The sequence below is a fragment of the Lissotriton helveticus genome, chromosome 8, assembly GCF_964261635.1.
Source record: "Lissotriton helveticus chromosome 8, aLisHel1.1, whole genome shotgun sequence".
Classification (NCBI taxonomy): domain Eukaryota; kingdom Metazoa; phylum Chordata; class Amphibia; order Caudata; family Salamandridae; genus Lissotriton; species Lissotriton helveticus.
Window position 1 is genome coordinate 192,318,099 of NC_136069.1, and position 21,177 is coordinate 192,339,275.

Sequence of the window (21,177 nt, forward strand, 5' to 3'; positions counted from 1 at the left end):
AAGGGGGAGAGAGAGGAGAGATGGAGAGGGAGAATTAGAGGGGGGAGAGAGAGAGAGAGAGAAAGAGAGAGTGGGGGAGAGAGAGAGGGAAGAAGTGATGCGATATAAGTAACAGCCAATGTTGCTGGAGCTCAAGTGGGGGAGTGAGTGAGAGAGAAGAGAGAGCGAGAGGAGAGAGAGTGAAGGGGAGAGAGAGAGAAAAAGAAGGGGAGAGAATGAATGAAGAGGACAAATATAGAGAGAGAAAGGGAGGAGAGAGAGAGGAAAGAGAATGAAGGAGAGAGATAATTAGAGAGGGGAGAGAGAGAGAGAGAGAGAGAAAGAGAGTGAGGAAAGAGAGAGCGAGGGAAGAGAGAGCGAGGGAAGAAGTGATGCGATATAAGTAACAGCCAATGTTGCCTTGTCCTGTGGGAGAATAAAAAAAATAAAAAAGCAAGAGACAAATTGGGAGCCAAATAGAGAGAATAAGGAGGGCAATAAAAAAATTAAAAAATGGCGAAAGTGAAAGCAAAACACAAAGTGAATGCTAAAAGAGAAAACGAGAGAGAGTGCACAATGGAGAAAGTGATATGAAAAATGTAACAGCTAATGTTGCCTTGTTAATAGTTAATAAGGTGGCGAATAAAAATATAAGACAAATAGCGAGAAAAGGTAAAAGCAAAACACAGATTGAATGATTAAAAAAAAAAGAAAGCAAGAGAGAGCACGAGGGAAAAAGTGATGAGAAAACTGTCACAGCTGCTTGTTTCAGGAGACCGCAGTGCACAAGGGAATAACTAATGCCGCTGTCTTAAAATGCATCCATGTAACAAATAATGTGTGACAATAGATAGTCTTGGAAAAGCGTGAATAACAGTTTAGCGATTTGAGCAAAAGACATACACTTTAAGTTCTATGTTATGACTACACAGCACTCTAATGAGACCGCTCGAGAGGCTCCTTGTCTACTGTGTAGATTTTTACAACCTGCAGGCCAAAGAGGAGGAGAGAGGAGGAGCGAATATGAGAGAGAAAGAATGGAAGAAGGAATGGCAGATGGAGCTCAAGTGGGAGAGTGAGTGAGAGAGAAGAGAGAGCTAGAGGAGAGAGAAAGAGAAGGGGAGATAGAGAGAGAGAGAGAAAGAGAAGGGGAGAGAGAGTGAATAAAGGAAGGAGAAAGCGAAAGAGAGAGTGAATAAAGGAAGGAGAAAGCGAAAGAGAGAATGAAGGGGGAAGAGAGAATGAAGGAGAGAGAGAATTAGAGAGGGGGAGAGGGTGAGAGAGAGAGAGAGAGAGAGAGAGAGAGAGAGAGAGAGAGAAAGAGAATGGGGGAGAGAGAGAGGGAAGAAGTGATGCGAAAAAAGTAACAGCCAATGTTGCCTTGTTCTGTGTGAGATAAAAAAAAGCAAGAGACAGTGCAAGCAAAGTAGAGTTAATAAGGCGTTGAAAAGAAATATAAGACAAATAGTGAGAAAAGGTAATATAAGACAAATAGCGAGAAAAGGTAAAAGCAAAACACAGAGTGAATAATTAAAAAAAAAGAAAGCCATTTAGAGCACGAGGGAAGAAGTGATGAAAAAACTGTCACAGTAAAAGCTAAGAATACCTAACAAGAGCGGCCGGGAAACTGAAAGTACGGCCGGCCACCCATGAATAATTAGGGGAGGAGAAGCCGCACAGCACACGCTGGGAGAAGCCCTTTGATGTGCTGTGCGGCCGCGATGCGCGCTCTGTGCTGGGGGAGGGCCATTAGCCTGTAAGAACTCGCGGCAAGATCAAAGGAAGGGTGGGAGGGACATTGGGGAACAGATGGCCATGAAAGTTTATGGGCCAAAAGCGCGTGCCTGTGGCCACGTGAACTCGAAGAAAACCGCACGAAAAAAGCGGTGGTTTCACGAGGATTTTGAGCACTTGAATTCTCGCCATTTCCCATTCCTTCAGAATGGAAAAGACGAGACCTAAAAAACAGAGGGAAATGAGATGGGAAGCCAACTGCACAAAATCAAGGGTGAGACAATATCATTTAGACCCTAAAATAAGCTCTTCAGGCCCTAATTATCTAACTTTTGTAACTAACCATCATCATAGATATCTTCTTCCAAGGTTTTGTATGTATTGCATACCCCTGATGCTTGGCCATCCTGCTAATACATATTCCATGAATGCCTCGTCCCCTTGTCCATGTGACTCCTCCGTCTATGCAATGTGATCTCCACTTGTTAATTTTTTGTAAATTTTACAGTAAGGAGAGGAAGAGATGTATGTGCAAATCTTGTGCTCATATGGGCTGAGGCAATGTCGACTAGGCCGTTATCGTTTAAAAACAGCTGTCTGACCTGTATATTTGCTATTGTTGCGCTCTGTTTCTTCAATATGCTATGAAGAGACGTAAACACTATAATGAACGAGTTGTAAATTCAGCCCTTTTGTATTATGTTTTAGTTATTTTATAGGTTTTACTGTAACTTCTTTTTTAGTATTGTCTCAAATGTATAATATGATTTTACTCTTTGTAGAATACTTTTTATGTTGTTTTTACAAACTGGCGAAATAAAGTGATTTTGACTGACTGACAAACTTTCTAATACAATTCCTATCCTTTCTTTGCTCATGGCACTTTGAGGTAGAAATCTCTCAATCCCCCTTTTCAGGACATGTTGCCATTTCATTCTCATACTCATACTCTTAAAACAGTTGTACTGGGCCATTCAGTGGTACTGCCTATTAATCCTATTAATTAGTCCCGAATTGCTCAATAAAAAAATATGCATAATACATTTAAATAAAAAATATTATGTATGTAGTTTGCATAGGAAAACAACACACATCTTCAACAAAGGCTATGATGCTTTTTTAAGCCATTAATTTCACAGCAAAGGCAAAAACAAAACCAGACATGTATTCCTCCTCATCCACCATGCTCATTCTATAACACATTTGCTTTACTTAAAAAGTGTGTGAAGATACATTTTTTTGTTATATATTTGATTCAAACTTTATGCATAAGATGGAGACTCTACAGGCTCTGGTGTTTGTGCCCTGAATTTTGAAAGATCCAGGGCTTCTACGAAGCCACAATAGTAATATTCATGCTCACCCAATCATTCCCTTAAGCAGCATCATAGCTCCCAGACTAGCAACCAGTCCGACCATTCTCAGTCTGATTCATCACGCCAGAACCACTGAGACCAAGCTAAAAAAATTGTTCACTTCATATCATCCAGCAATGTCATTCTCAGGATGCTCCTTTAAGACATCGCCAGACCCTCTCACACTCGAAGAACAAGTTACTTACCTTTAGTAACATCTTATGGACTCTATCTAGCTGCAGATTTCTTACCTAAGAATTATCACCAGGTATCAGACTGGATCTGGAAATGTTTTAGTGAGCAGAATCCAGGCATACCTGTAGGTGGCGTTGTTTGGCTCTGCGTAGTGTTGCCTATATAGGCACCATTGCAACACACTGATGTCAGTTTCTTTTCACAACTTTCCACTCTAGAAGGGTAAAGCCACGAATAACATTGACCACAGGTGTGTGAAAACTAGGGCGCTGGAAGGGGAAAATGCCCTAAGTGTATAGATCCATTCGCAGAGGGGGAGGATGTGTGGGTCTGTAAGGAATCTGCAGCTAGATGTCCATCTGATAGAGACTTCTAACCTCTGATTCCTTACCTTAGACTAGATACCCACCCAAGCCATTCCTCCACGGAGGAGGGTCTGCGAAACAATTTCACGCTAGAAAGTCCTGCAGGACTGAATGGACAAAGTGCCCTTCTCTACGGACCTGACTGTCCAGGCAGTAGTGCTTGGTAAACAAACCCTCAGGAGGTTGCTTCTTGGCCAATGCGTAGCAGATTTTGGAATAGAGCACGTTCCATCAAAAGATGGTCTGTTTCTGGACCGCCTTCCCTTTCTGGGCTCTGAAATAACCCATGAAATGTTGATCGTCCTCCTAAAAGTCTTTTGTGTGGTCAAGGTAGAACATCAATGCTCTTTTTGGGTCCAGCCAGTTGAGTTGCTCCTCTTCCTTAGAGGGATGAGCCGGAGCGTAAAAGGTAGGCATGGTGATTAACTGGCTTACATGAAAGGGAGTGACAGCTTTGTGCGAAGGACCAGCTTATCTGGGAAGATGTTGAGGTATGGAGACTTAGATGACAAACCCTGGAGCTCACTGACTCTCAAGGCAGATGTTATTGCCACTAGAAAGGCCCTAATGATATTAAATAGCCTGACAGGGCAGTTGCGTAACAGCTCGAAAGGAACGCACATCTGAAACATCAGAAATACATTTAAATGAGGTCTGATGAAGGGTGAAGGTGGGAACAAGTGTTGGACTTGAAAAGGGATGGCTGATCTGACAATGCAGATATGCAGAAATGGCAGAAAGTTAGCCTTTTAAGGTACCCAAAGCAGAGTTCTGCTGGACAAGACAAATAATAAACAGAAGGACCTGAGAAAGAGCGGCAGAAAGGGGCTCTTACCTGTTTTTTCTGCATATAATGCCACAAACTTGCCCCAACAGTAGGTGTATACCATCTTGGTGGAGGGAAGCCTGGTTGCCAAGATGACATTACAGAATTCTGACAGAAGGTTGAAAGTGGTCAACTATCCCCACTCAATCTCCACACATGAAGGAGGAGCACTGACAGGTCCGGAAGAAAAACCCTCCCCTACTGCAGCAATAGAAGATCATCCCAAAGGGGCAACCTGGTTGGAGAACCGATGGCCATGATCAACAGCTCGGGATAACAGACTCTCCGAGCCCAGTCCGAAGCCACAAGGATGACTTGTGCCCGGTCATTGCTCATCTTTTTGAGAACTCTGGGCTGCAGTGGTACGGGCACAAAAAAATCATGAGGGGAGCCTGAAGGCCATCCGAGACAAAAAGCGCGTCTGAGCATGAGCCCCCTTGGAAACTCCAGCGAGTAAAACTACTGACATTGCATGTTCTAGGCGGCGGTGAACATATCTAATTAAGGTTCTCCCCACTGGTGAACGAGACCTTGCAAGAGACTACATGTGTAGATCATCTAGGTATCTTCGGCGGAGTTCACCTACTCTGGCGTTCAAGGATCCTGCCAGGTGTGGAACCGCCTGGGAAATGCCCTGATGTTCCACCGATGTCCACCCTTGACAAAGGGTCCACGACCCCAACTCGCCCTGTTTGTTGCAGTATCACATGGCGGTGGTGTTGTCCGTTGACACCTGCATCACCCTTCCCTTGACGGAGGGTAGGGAGGCTTTTAATGCCAGTCGATTCACTCAGAGCCTAAGCAGGTTGAAGTGGGGTCCGGATTCCGCCAGAGACCAGAGGCCTCTGATCTCTACCTCTCCCAATTGGCCGCCCCAGCCCAGGAGTGACACATCTGTCACTATTGTCAGATCTAGTTGGGGAAGGGTTCTGCCACTGACCCAACTGCAGTTCGTTAACCACCATTGTAGATCTTTTGCAGTGCCCTCTGCGACCTGGACCATGTTGGAGAGATTCCACTGATGCTGCGCCCACTGGAACATCAGCGCCCACTGCAGAGCCTGCATATGACAGCAGGCATGTGTCATAAGCAAGATGAAGGAGGCCATGAGGCCCAGCGGTCTCAGAGTCATTCTCACTGAAATCTAGGGTGGAGGCTGAAACATTTGTATCACAGCCTGACTATCCTAGACTCACCATTCGGGAGGATAAGCCAGAAACTGCGATGTGTCCAGAACGGCTCAGATGAAAGGGAGTGTCTGGGAAGGGGTCAGGTGTGACTCTGGCACGTTGATAGGTAACCCCAGCGAATACAGGAGGTCCTCCATAGTCTGGAGCTGGGCGACAAATGCCTGGGACAAGCCCGTCTTCAACAGCCAGTCATCAAAATAGGAAATGACTGGCACCCCTGATCTCCACAGATGAGCTGTAACCACCGCCTTCACCTTAGTGAACACCCTATTGGCGGTGGTAAGGCCAAAGGGAAGCACTGTGAATCGAAAGTGCTCGTGGCCTACCGTGAATGGGCAGGCAGGATAGGATTGGGGAAGTATGCATCCTGCAAGTCTAACACTACCATCCAGTCACCCTGGTCTAGGGCAGACAGGACTTGAGCGAGCATGAACATTCTAAATTTCTCCTTTTTAGGAAGAAACGGAGTCGTTGCAGGTCTAGGATACAACAAAGGCCTGTGCCTTTCTTGGGCACCAGAAAGTAGTGGGAATAGCAACCACAACCTACTGTTGATGCCGGCACTCTCTCTATGGCACCTCTGGTCAAGAGAGCCACCACTTCCTGGTAGAGTAAGGAGATATTGTCCGCTGTCCGCCTGTCGCAAGTGGGTGGCATGGGGAGAGGGGTAGTCACAAAAGGGAGGGAGTAGCCCATTTGGACAATCTGGAGAAACCCAAAGGTCCGATCCTGTCTCCAGCTGGGTGCCCATGATGGCTGGAGGCCAAACTAAAGAGGTTTGGAGGCTGCGACTGCCGGGAGAGTGGTGGACTTGCCTGACCTCTGGCTACCTGGCCCACAGGGTCTGTAGGTATAACGTCCTTGGCCATGCATGGGCTGCAAAGCTTGTGTGCCGTGGTGGCTGGGCAGGTAGAGACCCTTGCTGGAAACCCCTTCTGTGGCCATGGGGAGAAAAAGGTGGACTGAGGTTGGCGAGGGCCACGAAAAAGCCCAAGGATGAAGCTGTAGCTCTGCTGTCCTTAAAGTGATCTTGCACTGAGTCCGCCTTGTCTCCGAAGAGACGGGAGCCATCAAAGAGCATATCCATGAGCAAGGCCTAAACATCCCCTGAAAAGTCAGTAGTTCTCAACAATGCATGGCGAGTAAGAGCCACTGATGAAGAAACAGCGCTGTCCAGTGAGTCGGTTGTATCCAGTCCACAGCATATGGCATACTTAGCTGTGTCCCTCCCGTCAGCAATAGCTTGGATTGTATAGCCTGGGCCTCCTCCGTGATCATAGCCAGCACCTGCGCAACCAAACTCCAGAGCAAGTGGCATTATTGGCCTAAAAGGCACACAATGTGTACCGACCGCAGTGGCAGGCTGGCAGAAGAAAACATCTTTCCTAAGGTATACAGCCTCTTGGATTCTCTGACTGGTGGAGTGGTAAGGAATGCGCCAGGATTTAGTTTCGAAGTGGAGGCTTGGACCACTAATCTCTCTCGGGTGGGGGTTTGGGTGAGGGGATTGGGGTCCCCTGGGAGCGGGGGGTGGGGTGATGTAGGCATGCAATGGTCCGATTCACAGGAGCCCCTGTGCAGGGCTTGGACCAGGCTCCGAGTAGGACGTCCGTGAGTGCTTCATTAAAAGTGAGAAGTGGTTTGGAAGCTATAACTCCCAGCTGAAGCACCTGCGTTGAGACGTTCGTCTTGACAGCCACAGAGGGCAGCTTAAGGATGCCCTCCTCACCACCATTATAAATGAGGATCACGCCTCTGTTGCCATGTAGCAGGAAAGACCAAGTCAGTATCGGGGGAAGTGTCCAGTCCATCGATATCCGCCAAATCCTCACACCAGTTGTTCTCATTGGGGTCAAAGGGCTGATATTCATGGCCCATAGGAATAAGGCACAGATTCTGGCCTGGATGGAATGCCTCCAGTCGGTGCCAGAGTCTGCACCACACGAGTCCCATCTGGCTCCATGTCAGTCAGGGATAAGAATGGGGGTGACACCGCTGGTGGTTGCCAGCGGTGTCGGGTACCTAAGGAGTAGGACAGGCACCAGGGAAGGTGGCTTGATCGGTGCGGATCCGGATCCGTCCATGGATCAAAGGAACCCGACTGGTGCCAGGGGTGATCCTGTTGACAGAAAACCAGTAGGGGACCCTTCCGTCCTAGCGGGGCCCGAGGATGCACCAGAGGGAACAGCCCCCTAAATATAAGGTGGATGGCCTCATAAAACTCCCGGAGTTGGGCAGGGGTTGCACTGTGCTCCATAAAAAAGGGGGTGTTGGGGGGGGGAGAGGGGGCGTTGAGGCGGCTGAGGTGCAGGCTCAACCATCAAGCAAGGGTTTGAATTCCTATGTTTCCTTGTCTCGTTGGATCAATTTGACAGCTGGGGCGAAGTTGAAGACCTCTTCGGCTTCTTATTTTTCTTCTTTTTGTAGCACTTACCTGAAGATCAGAATGACGTTGACTGCCACATGATTGATGGCTCCGAACTCAGTCCGGGACCTTCCTCTCAACCGGGATCAAGACCGTGGTGGCATTGCACGCTGAGCGACAAGGAGCTTGAGGGACCTTTAAACAAAAGGTGGAAAAAGGTCAGGCAAAAAGTGACTGGGGACAGCTCTTCTCCGGATCTGTGCTGACTGATGCGGAAAGAAAAGAGCTGATGTCAGTGCACTGGGGTGGCACCTACATTGGTGCTGCAAACATCACTTCTGGCATGGACAATACTGACGACACCAAGCGGAGCAGAATGATGCCACTTACCGGCATGCAGGAGTACTGATCACGAAACAATTTCCAGTCTGACTCCTGGAGATAATTCTAAGGTAAGGAATCTGCAGCTAGATCTCTATCAGATATTGACATTCCACTTTTTAAAATGTTTTTACCTTCAACCCACAGAATGTTGAGCAACAGGCCAATTGCCACATCCGTTATCATATAAAACATCCTCCAGAAGACATTGGTAGCCCGTGCTAGCTAGCCTAAGTACAAGTATGTCTCTACAAAGTAGTTCACATTACTCTATTTGATCATCTCTCAGAAGCAGCTGTAGGGTATGACTCCCTATTCACCTAGTTTGTCCCCTTCCCATCCAATAGCATTCATCAAACGGAATGGACCTAAATCCATCCTCTGTAATGCTTTCCAGGTTTTCAAGGTGACATGCAGAGTGTTTCTAGGATCACTCTTGTTACCTGTAATCTTCAAGATTTACATCTCCATGTATGGGCGCCCCGGATTTTAGAGCATATTGCATGGCGAGACAGTTGCAATGGCTCTCATACTGGCTGGTGGGCCGCAACCTGCAAGAAATTGGCTACACACCCAGAACACTGGCGCAGGGAAAATTGCATGCAAAGCTACATAGTGTGAACTTAATTAACAGCGCAGATTCACCACTATTGTAAGAAGCGTTGCAGTACTGGAAATATGCATTGAAGTATACACAACTGTGTCTGTCATATTCATCAAATACCCCCCTCGTGGGCTTACCCAAACATACAGGCATAGTCACGCAGGGTCAGCTAGCTGGGTGGGAGGGTGGAGGGATAACTACAGTGGGGGCACTGTTCCACAAGAGTGTCCTGCTACCACACACAGACTTTGTGCATACCAATGGCCTAACAGACACCCTATTTCTGTTACATGCTGGACTAATGCACTACATAAAAAGGATGTGGGCCCCGGACAAGCAGGAACCGCTAACAAATGAGTTAGTCAATATGCTTCACTTAACGTGTAATGGAAGGCACTTAACTAAATGGCTGTATACAGGTATCAGGGAAACACAGACCTCCCCATTGGGGCTTTACGGACCAAGTGGGATGAAGACATGGAAACAGCACTTGCCGACAGAGCGTGGAATACACTTTTAGCCTATCCAAAAGCAGTATCACGCAACGCATGATTTAAATGTATCCAATATATGATCACACAGAGGGCATACCTGACACCTCATAAGCTGCACAGGATGTTCCCTGCAGTTGCGTCAAACTGCACGAGATGTGTAGAAGAAGATGCAGGGTTTGCACATATGATATGGGCGTGTCCAGTGCTAGCACACTACTCGGCACAGATAGCGCAGATACTAACAGACGTGGTTGGGGGAAGGACTTGGAATTCGGCAAAGAGCAGCATATTAGGGCTATATCAACACCCGAAGGGATACAAGGTACAGGCACGCTTTCCGACTAGCACTACTACTAGCGAAAAGACACATCACTAGAAGGTGGAAGGTAGCAAGGCCACCAAAAATAGAGCCATGGAAGGAGGAAGTAGCGAAATGGAGCTTAGCTGAAAGCGACGCGATACGCAAGGAGGAACGGTGGGGGCACAGGAAAATTCAGATTACAATGGCATGGGATATGCTGCCTGAGGCCTTTAAAGCATGGGATGGGACAACTCAGGTGGCAGTTGAACAAGTAAATGACATGCCATAGGCACCGACGCTGGGCAATTATACTGCTACCAAACACCGATGGGCAGATATCACACGATTCAGGGCCACAAGAATTAGGAGTACATGTACCATGTACGCTATGGCCTCAAAATATGATGTTGTACAAAGAAATGTGTTGCTTGATAATGTTTTTCTCACCACAAATGCAATGGATGACTACTCTGTATGCTAGAGCAGACAATGATTGTGATGCCCAGTTAGTTAGTTGCGGGATGGGTGGGAGGGATCCAGGGTTGTTGGATTGAGACCAAGCGCAATATATGCCGCCTGTTATAATTATTAAATACGGTTAACACACGGATGAAAAAAATATGCTAAGTAGATGTGATAGGCTGAATAAATATAAGCACCGTATCTAGGAGATGGTGGCTATGATAAAATGATGACCGGAACAATTGCAAATGGTAACAGCAAAGGTACGCTAATGTATTGGAACGGGTGCCAATTGTACGAATATACTCTTCTGTAAAAACTCAATAGTTTGCTTTTAATAAAAAAAGATTTACAACATCACAATCTCTTTCACAACAACAACCTGTTCTACAACAGCTATGTACAACAACACTCCATTCTGCCTATGAATTAATAGTCAAAGACCTATGCCAAACCCTAGATATCTTTTGCTTGAATGGTGAGGGGTATAAAAAAAGATGACCAATTTTCATGTTATTACTCCACTTGCACATAATGCAGTTTACAAAAACAATCTTGGGGTTTCACTAACAAGCAAAGAGTTTAGATGACATATAACCCCCTTCTGACCATATACAGTCACATTATTTATGTGCAGGGATATGCCACTTTATATGTTGCTTCAAAGAGGTCTACGCACAATCGTTAATTTTTCAGTAAATGGCAGGTATGTTCCTATTGCAAATCAATGCATTGGACTGAGCTCATTCAGACTACAGGAGCCACTGTTGATGATTGTATATTTTATGAAGTTATGCTAAGCTATTGTATAGTGGCAGGTCAAAGTTGGTAAAATTATATCAGTGACAACAAGAGAACCAGACATCAAAGGAGTGGGCTAAATGTAAAATCACGGAATGGGGAGACATGAGAAATCGTGGCGCCAAGAACCATAAGTCAGAGAGACCAGCAGTGAAGCGATGCTACTAAAAGTAAAGGTGTGGCTTACCGATTGTAGTGGCAGGTCATAAAAATCATAACCAGTGGTTTAAATACAAGTCATGAATGTGGAGCGTTGTGTTAGTCATTGGGGTAGGGCTACTAAAACACTGAGTATGTATTTCGGTTGGGAAACATCCTTTACAACGCAACTTTTACCACGCAGTGCCTTTACGACGCAACTTTTACAACGCAAACCATTACAACGCATTGCGCTGGGGGCGCTCTAGGATAGGGAATAAGTTGAATGTACTATCCAACACCTTCCCTACTATCCACGGGGACTGGAGTTGGAATAGTAAATTAAACAATTCACTATCCAGCGCCTAAAAGCACTATGCGTTGTAATGGTATGCGTTGTAAAAACAGCGTTGTAAAACCATGCGATGTAAAAGCATGCGTTGTAATGTCATACATCTATTTCGGTTACCCAGTGTCGGTAAAATAAATTAGAAGGATGAGAAACCTAAATTATTTTTTAATGTTTCCACTGTGTTCAATAGCACTATGCTGTAGGCCCGTGTAGGGTGTTCTACGCCGAATTTTTGTACTATCACCCCATCCTGGAAACTGTATGAAAATGAAGCCCAAAATATTACTTTTTCTCTTGAGTATTTTAACAAATATTACCATAAATATAAACACTATTACTTTATATATGAAGTGCTACAAATAACTGAACTGCTCAATAATGCGAGCATCTTACATTTGAAATAAAGGCATCTTTTCCGGAGGGAATGAAAGTGCTGTGTCCAAAAACTTGCAGGCTGCCAGGTACAGGTCGAGGCCACTCTGCTGTATGTCACAAAGGAGAGAGCCACTGCTTTCTGCAGCTGCGATTTTTTGCTTGTTGGCTTTACTGTTGTTCCTATAAAATACATGATGAAGAAAACAATATTAATCATATCTAGAACTTACTCAAACTTGCTGCATACGACAGTTGCCACCAAACTTGGATACAAAGATGTATGCATGCTCGCAATATGACAACATGTGATCTCTAGACCAATATATGGCTTCCCACCATTAGACGATCCAGGGCCTGATGAATTAAAGGGACTTCATCTTCACTATGCACGCGTTGCACAAACTGGAAGGATGTGTGGAGTGAAAGCCCAAATCAAATCAGAAATCTTTAAATTAACACTGCGAGTAGCAAATGTAATGTATCACAATATTAACACTCTGATTCCACCCGATTTGCAAAGAATCTGAAGCAGCAAACAGGTGGCTGCCCCCTTGACTTGAAACCTGTAAAGAGATGTGTGGATACTTTGTGATGACACATGGGGTTTCAAGCTTTGGAAAGTTTCCGACAGGTGGTAAACGTTTGCCCAGAAGAAGGTGTTAATCAGGACCACCGTTCCCTCTAGGGCGCGCGCACCTCTCCTGACATCAGCGCGCAACGCCTCGATGGAGCGCGCACACAGCCAGTACGTCCCGCGAGAGGGTCGCGCCGCCGGCCGCTTTAACCTCTCCCCCGAACGTTCCGCGCTGGTGCGGAACGTTCTATTGCGCGGGCGGGGCCGGAACGTTCAGCGGACGTGCGCAGCACTACCGAGGTAGTGCACGCGATGTCCCCTGAACATGCGCCGCACTGAAGGGGTTAAAGAAGCGAGCGGCGCGAACATCAGGCACTTTTAAATGCGGTGGTGGCGGAGCGGTCGTGACGAGTGCAGGTAAGGTGGTGGCGGGAGGGCTGGTCGGGCATTGTGATGTGGCAGCACGGGGCAGATTGTGGCCTTTTAATTAAGTATTGCTGTTAATCAGAGCCCGTATAGGGGCTCAGATTAACAGCAATACTTAAACAAAAGGCCACAGTCTGCCCCGCGCATTACTAACAAAAGCGTAGTAAGTTTCAAAACACAGCGTGTGCTAAAGTACACGCTGTGTTTGGAAACTGTCTCTACGCTTTTGTTAGTAAAGCGCGGCGCAGACTGTGGCCTTATGTTTGAGTATTGCTGTTAATCAGAGCCCGTCTAACTGTCCTGCTTGAGAGGGAAAGCGACGCATTTGAAAATCTTAACTGTTGCACAACACTTAACGATTTTTTATTCACTGGGATTAACAACTGACAGCTGTAAAACGCTTTTACTGTTTATGTAAAAATATGACCGTGCAAAAGACGTCTGACTTGCCAGCAACCTAGATTATATACGAGTTTCCCTCGTGTATAATTCTAACTTTGACTGAATTGATTTTATGGCATGTTTTACCGTTTGGTGAATACAACTGAAATCAATGGATGAAATCACCCATTAATCAAACATTTTTGCCATTTCTAAGTATTGTAAACAGTGGATATTCACTCATACCCAATCTGAGAAGACTCACTTTATCGACCTCGGAATTGCGAAAGTCTAACTCACGAGTGGCAAAACAAAGCGGATGTCTCCGGGGTGATTCCAGCGCTTTATACATTTTTCATTCATTCAAAGCAGATGTCAGCAGTGAGCGCTCAATGGTCTGAACAATGTTACTGTAAGGCTGCCTCTGCGCTGCTGAGAATTTAGAGGCATGTTTACTAAGCTTTCACGCAACAAATTGTAATTACCATTGCATTTATATAGCGCTTACTACCCTTGACGAGGCGCCAAATCGCTTTTCGGGGAGTAGCACACTACACCGTAACCCAAAAAAGGATTAGTGGTTAATTAGTATAGGGATATATGAAATTAATTTGAGCAGAGGACTTGTGAGTTTGTTATTTGGATTGAAAAAGGATCAGAGGCCGTTTCTCCACAATGGCGGAAGGAGCGTCACCCCACTGACTCAAAGCCAGCAGCTGAAAAATAAAACGATATGTTATTATCGGTTTATGTTTTAGTTGCTGGCTCTGAGCCAGTGTGTACAGGGAGTGGCAGGGCTGGAGTCACAGGGAGGAGTGGTTGTGCACTTGTAAGCGTGCATGTCTGTTTGGCCGGCCATCTGATGCCGGCCAAACGGACATGTGCGGTTAGGTTTCTCAACCGAGCTGTATTCTACAACCGGGTGGAGAAAAGGCACAGACTCCATGTGCCTGAGCGGAGTGTCTAAGCAATCTGCTCAGGCCAATCCCAGCGGTGCTCTCTGGATTGGTTGGAGAGTGTGTCCCAGGGATTGTCTGGAATAGCCCGAAGAAGGGGCTCTGACTAACAGCAATACTTAAACAAAAGGCCACAGTCTGCCCCGGACTTTACTAACCAAAGCGTAGAGACAGTTTCCAAACACAGCGTGTACTTTAGCCCTCGCTGTGTTTTGAAACTGACTAAGCTTTTGACAGTAAAGCGCGCGGCAGACTGTGGCCTTTTGTTTAAGTATTGCTGTTAATCTGATCCCGTGAAGGGGCTCTGATTAACAGCAATACTTAAACAAATGGCCACAATCGTCCCCGCACCGCAGTGGGAGATGTGGCCTCTATTTGTGTCCGTGACCGCTCGGCGAGGCTGGGCTGCTGTATGAATAAATATTTTTGGCCCGCACTGCTGATAATGGGGGACAGATGCACAGAGCCTGCTTGGACCCTGACGGCCGAGACTCGCGCCCGCATTGCCCCCTTCGTTACCCGGCCCGCACAGCCTCTATAAGTATATCGCGTGCATAATAATTTGTAAAACCAGGTGGTCTATTATACATAGGTATAATATTATTTAGCAAATTCAGACTTAAAAAGACGACGAGCCCAGCAAATCAGAATAAATGGACAGGCATGCAACACAGTAGTATGCGCCTGGGTAACACCAAAATGATCAGGCAGTGGTCCTCTCAGAAGAATGCTTATATTTTAGACTGTTTCTGACAAAACCGGTCTTGTTTTACTCCTATTTGATATGCCTGTTTTGTTATCTAGCCTTTGTGATGTCATGTTGAGCCTCGATTGCAAGGCTCCAGTGTACGAAATATGTTTGGGAGCAGCTGTGCTTTCGCCATCCACATATTTCTGTGCGCCTGCAGAATAGGCTGTGGGTGTCTCCCTTTCTTTGGGCACAGGTACTATTTGAATACATGTAAATCTGGCCATTTATACTGTGAAAATTCTGCACGACCATGAGCGGCGAGTTTGCATTTTATTTTGCATTACGAGTTAGAGGTACTCCTTGGAGCATAAAATTAAAACAAGCGGGGAAAGAGTGAAACAAAATAAATGCAATTACAATACAATACAATATAGTGCTATCCATTTGAAGGGCTTTGTGTCAGAAAGGACAGGGGATGCAAAGGTTCAGGATAGGATCATCAAATCAGGTGATCTCAAGTTCTCAGAATGGCTGAAGACACAGCAACTGTCAATATAGGCGATAACTACAGGCCTGGTAGTAAGTTTGCTTTGCGTTTTATAGGGATTGTCGAAAATTCAAGAAGTCACTTTCATGGCATACAAAAAGATGGAGCAAGATGCAGCTGAAGTAACTTTTTAATCAGTTTCTCTCGCTCTCTCTTTCTCTCGCTCTCTCTTTCTCTCGCTCTCTCTTTCTCTCGCTCTTTCTCGCTCGCTCTTTCTCTCTCGCTCTTTCTCTCTCGCTCTCTCTTTCTTTCGCTCTCTCTTTCTCTCTAAACCTTTAGAACTACACTATAAGTTTTATGGAGGGAGTGTACATAGCAAAGTTTCAGAAACATTTGCACATTATGTAGCATCCAGACTCCAGCTGACTCATTATTCTCCTGACACCCCAGACCATCTATCATTGGTTGTCAACACAAATGTCACAGAACTCCTAATGGCACAAGCATGCGCCTCAGGCTGGACCAAGGTTTCAGATCGCTTATGTGACATTTTCATAATTTCAATGTACTTATGATTAGCATTCGATGGCTAAGGGTGACATTTTCTTGTGAACAAAATCAAAGCAATGAAGATGTGGGAAATATGTAAAAACCTCTGCAAGTAAAACAAGATTGAAGGTTATTCCTCTTGATGAAGATTTTTTAAGTTAAAGCTGCGTTTTAAAAATAGTTTTATTTACTGTTCATAAACACCCTTAAGTTATTACAATCAAAAGCTGTTTTCTGCCATTGCAATGAATGGAAATGCAGCTGTTTGGTAGTTAATAGGTCACTGTTCTATATTAGGGTTTAAAGTTATAAACTGCAAGTAACAAAATGAGCTTTCTGACAGAAGCAGTAATGCACTGACCTAGTTACATTGCATGTGGTTTTTGATCTGCATGGTTCCCCAGCTTTTCATCAGGCATTTTAATCTCCTCGGCTACTTAATGAGTCAACTTCCAGTAGACAAAACTTAGATCTCTCTGCAGCAGGTCCATCATTCTTCAGTTATCTTGACATATTTATGGTTGCCTAAAAATTGCTTAAACGTAGTTATCATATTTTTTGCACGCCACTGCATCATCTTCAGGTGGGATCTTTTGATGGATTGTATGCTTCTCAATCTTCCTGTGGTTTACCTTGTTCACCCACCTCAACCATTTGCACAGTTTGTATTTTGTGTTACATCTTCTGTGATGCCGCTTTCCCCTGGGATTCAGATTTATAGACCAATTTAAGATAATGGATGCTAATAATAGAACACATGGGCACACCCTTGTTTGTCCTAGGCTGGAATCCTAAGTAATTATTTGGTCATTTTTCCGATTGGGCCTCTAGACCGGTCCCATGCATAGTTTGTAATCTCCGAGAGTTTGCTGACTTACTTGTCTTCAATTGTAGGTTTCCAGTCTGTAAGGTATTTGGATTTGAGTGGTCAGGTGCGAGTACCCACAAAGACAAGGTGTGGGAGTGCAGGGCGGATATACAGGCGTGGAGGCTGAATGTATTGTCGAACAGATGTTATTTTATTGTCAGTAGTCACAGTTTTCTGTTTAGCAAGATTATCACAAGTCTCTTTCTCTGGTTTGGTATTCTCGCTCTCAGGGTGGCTGGTCGTAGTGGCTACGGCCGTTCCTTCCTCTTCAGGTTGGAGATAGGTGGGATGGGATTCGTATTCGTCCGTGGTGCCACTTCACCCAGAGGCTCGCCAAGAGAAAAGAAAAGGGAGCCTGTCAGTTCACTGTGCTACAGGTTCTACCCGTCACCTACACCGAGTAGTGCTCAATTACAATTGACTGTGAGGGGAAGGTTGGGTTAACTAAGTAGGTTATTCGATGAAAGAAACTTGTTGGGGTTGTCAGGGATTCAAGTGCAGTTGGTTATAGTGGGTACACGCTAGGTAATTAGGCACGGTATATCGTTTAGCAATATCACAACAGACTGTGCTCCCTCTGATCCATTCACCCGTGTCCTCCTCTCCTCCCTCCACCCGCCTTCCTCAGCAATACCACCCCCTCTTCCCCAGTACAAGGTCACTCACATGGCTCCGCCTTAACTCTCCTGAGTTACAGCCGCTCTCCAGCGTCCTCCGGTGGACACCACCACTCTTCTGTCCAGTGGTCGTCAGTTTCCTCCGCCTCCTTGTCGTGCTGGTCGTTTTCTCTCCTCCCATCACTCTGCTCCTCGTCCTGGTCTTCGTTCGCGGCGTCCGGCTCCACGCTTCGCGTCTTCAGCCCCTCCTTCCAGCCACAGGTCAAAGACGCCTCTTTCTGTCCTGGTCTCCCTTTTACTGGCGCATCTCGAGCGTTTCCGGGGTCAGCTCCTCCTCTTCGCGATACGGAGCCGCTCTGCAAGGAGAGAGGAAAGGTACGTGTTTTCTTCCCTACTCGCGTGTTGCCCAACAAGGTCCGTCCCTTCCTGCGCGGAGGAGTCTGGTCGCGGTAGTCCCGTGCCTTGCGGTCTCCCGAGGCTCACCTTCTCACACAAGGTAATTCTGTTTACGTTCCTCGTTGGGTTGGGCGTTGCTGGGTAAATAGATTTACAATCTGCATCCCTTTTTCTTTTGCAGATTCGTGAGACCGTACTACGAATACACTTGCACAGGCAGACGTGAGTACAGGCAGAACAAACAGGTAATTGTTTGGTAGAGTTAAACTAGTGCATCTTCTGTTGCAGGTTTCGCAGACAGTACCCCACACATTTAAGCAGGCGTACGTGAGTACATGCAGAAGAGGTAATGGTTTGGTTGAGTTAAACTGTGGTGCATCTTGAACATTGCAGTATCATATATACTTACCCATGTTTTCTTCTGTTGCAGGTTTTGCAGCCAGAACCCCATACATTTAAACAGGTGTACGTGAGTTCAAGCAGAAGAGGTAATTGTTTGGTTGAGTTAAACTGTGGTGCATTTTGAACATTGTAGTATCATATACTTACCCATGTGTCACGGGGTCGCGGAGTCACCTATATTATTCCCCGTGACTTACTCTCCGTCTCCCCTACAGGACTGGTCTGGGCCCTTTAAGGGAAGCCTGGACTTCCCGGACTTTGAACCCACCCCCCTGACGTCAGATTTCGTCGGCCTATCCTCATTGGCCTCAACAGAAGAAAAGGCGGACCCGGAAGACGCGGAGTTGTTGGTGAACCAAGGCGACATCGAGCTGAGGAGAGGAAGCCGACTGGAGGAGAAAAGGACTGAAGACGCCGAATCGGAGGGAAGACCCAGAGAAGACGGGACGAGGAGAGCTGACAACGGAACTTCGGACCGAGAGGGAGACCCGGAAGACCCGCCAAAGGAGAAGCCAGGAGGCCACCGTCCCCACGCATCGCCCAGCCACGCTCAGGAAGACGCGTGGCTCAGCCAGGTACGGGGGTCGCTTTAAAAAACTCCTACGTTTCAAAAGGGGGGGGACCGAGTAGCGAAGGGAGAGAGAGGGACCATTGTTTCAGGGCAACTGTTTACTTTGAGCACTTTACACCACACACCTCGGGTTAGTGTTCTTTTTGGTCCTCTGATGGTGACGGTTTTTACTCCTCCTCACGAATGTTACCCTCACTCCTTGCCCCATTGCCAGTCCATTAAATTTGAGCAGTGAGCTAACTGCCAAGTTTCCTTTCTCTTCTTTCCACACGGGCGAGACGGTGAGACCTAAAGAAACCGATCGGCCTGAGAAGTATACCGAAGACAATGCAGGAAGAAAACAAAATCCCCTGAGAAGGACTGAACTGCTTGCATATTGTAGAAAACCTAATAAATCTTGGTGATATCTATACCTCAGTATTGGCTCCTTCTCTCCTTGTACACCCCTAAGGTTACAAGTGGCAAACCAGATAGGAGTCTTCCGTCTGTTAAGATGGAGGCCTTGATTAATCAGATTAGGGAAGGACAAGCCAAATTGGAATGGGCTATAGGACAGTCCACTGATCAAGCCGACAGTGATAGGGCCGCGTTCATGGCCGCCATGCAACAACAAGCAGATAATTTGTCAAAACTAGCCGAGGGACAAACCCAGCTCTTATCAGCCCTAGGGCAAACCCACGCCGCTGCCCCTCCCGGAGCCGTGGTGCCTCTTCAGAAGTATGTAGCTGGTGATGATCCTATATCGTTTTTTCTGAACTTTGAAAGGGCGGCTAGAGCCAGTGCATGGCCGGGTGAACAGTGGCCTTTCTATCTCGCTCCTCTTCTATCAGGGGAGGCCCAAGCAGCGTATCAGCTGCCAACAAAGACGGTACAGCGGCCTATGGACATGTGAAACAATTTGTTTTAGACAGGCTCGGAGTAGACGATGAGAGCCATAGATTGCGGTTCCGACAAGAAAGGGGACAGCCAAGCGACACACCCAAAACATTGTTTTACAAATTAAAAGATGCAGCTGACAGATGGTTGAAACCGCAGGACTCTACTATGGATGACGTTATGAGCAAGATATACCTTGAGCAATTTATTGAAGCCCTACCCTATGGAACTCAGAGATGGCTTAGGCAGCATGCAGGGCTAACATTGGAACATGCTATAGAAATGGCTAATTCTTATGCCAGAGCCCAAAACCGTCCTAACTTCCGAGAAGCTGAAAGAAACAACAACAATAAAGCCCCTGTGAAAATAGAAAAGAAAATAACCAAAACCCCGACAGAACCTCCTTTCAAACTCCATCCCCATAAGCTCGAACCTCCTGTTAGGACTGGTTCCCAATGTTATGAGTGTGGGAAATGGGGGCATATTGCGAGGTATTGTCGCAAAAAGAAAGAAAAAGAAGAAGAGCCAATGGAAGTAGGATACCTGCCCCGCGCCATCATGTACGCTCAAGAAACAGGCCCCACCATTTACGTAAGTGTATTTCTCAATGACCAGAAGACCCAGGCCTTATCAGATTCAGGGTGCCGCCATTCAGTAGTCAGGAAAAGCTTAATTCCTACCCCTTCTCTTTTGTTAGGTCGTACAGTCAGGATAAAATGTGTACATGGGGACATCCGAACCTATCCTTTATCCAGGGTAACCATCACAACCGAAGAAGGCACACAAGTGCAGTGCGAATTAGGAGTACTCCCTGAATTGCCTGAACCCCTTATCATAGGTACTGACAATGTGTGTTTTTCCACCATAATGACTGAAGCATTACAAAAGAGTAAGCTACTAGATACAAGCAGGTCTGGTTTGTTAGTGTCAGAACCATGGGCAACAGATTCCAACTTTCGAGCTGCCCAACTAAACGATGCCTCTTTGGCCCAAGCCTGGCAGAATGCCCAGGAGAATAAAAATCGGGGGAAGCTCATCTACCCACCTTTTGACTAGGTTGTAGTGTAGTTCCTATCATCCCAATAGGCTCTGCGCATTGGAATAATACCTTCAATAGTATAGGCCTAGACCAGACGTTAACTAGGTCTACTACTGTCGATATTAGACTTAAAGTTTTGGGTTTGCCAGCTTAGCTCAGAGTTCACTAGAAACTTTCTCGAATGTTCAGGAAAGAATTAACTCCCCTGATTAGACAAGAAGGGATTTAGTTTCTGACAACCATAGAACATGACAACTTTGCTCTCCCCTAATCAAGAGTGTATCTCGAGAGTCGTGTGAACAAAAGGCAATTTATTTTACTCAGTCAGTACGTGCATTCTTAGTCTCATCAGATTGTAGAGAAAAGGAAGAGACGGGCGTGTTCAATAAAAGATGTTATTTATTGATCAGTCTCTTTTCTCATACAA

The 21,177-nt window shown here is 46.1% G+C and overlaps 1 protein-coding gene across 4 annotated transcripts in view; it reads right to left on the reverse strand.

Moving 5' to 3' along the window:
* DOP1B (DOP1 leucine zipper like protein B) overlaps positions 1-21,177 on the reverse strand; it is a 735,954-nt gene that overhangs the window by 19,576 nt on the left and 695,201 nt on the right. For all 4 annotated transcript variants that reach the window (XM_078656883.1, XM_078656881.1, XM_078656882.1 and 1 more), the window contains exon 35: positions 11,936-12,097. In XM_078656883.1, coding sequence (XP_078513009.1) covers positions 11,936-12,097 — 162 coding nt within the window. The remainder of the gene's footprint in view (positions 1-11,935; positions 12,098-21,177) is intronic.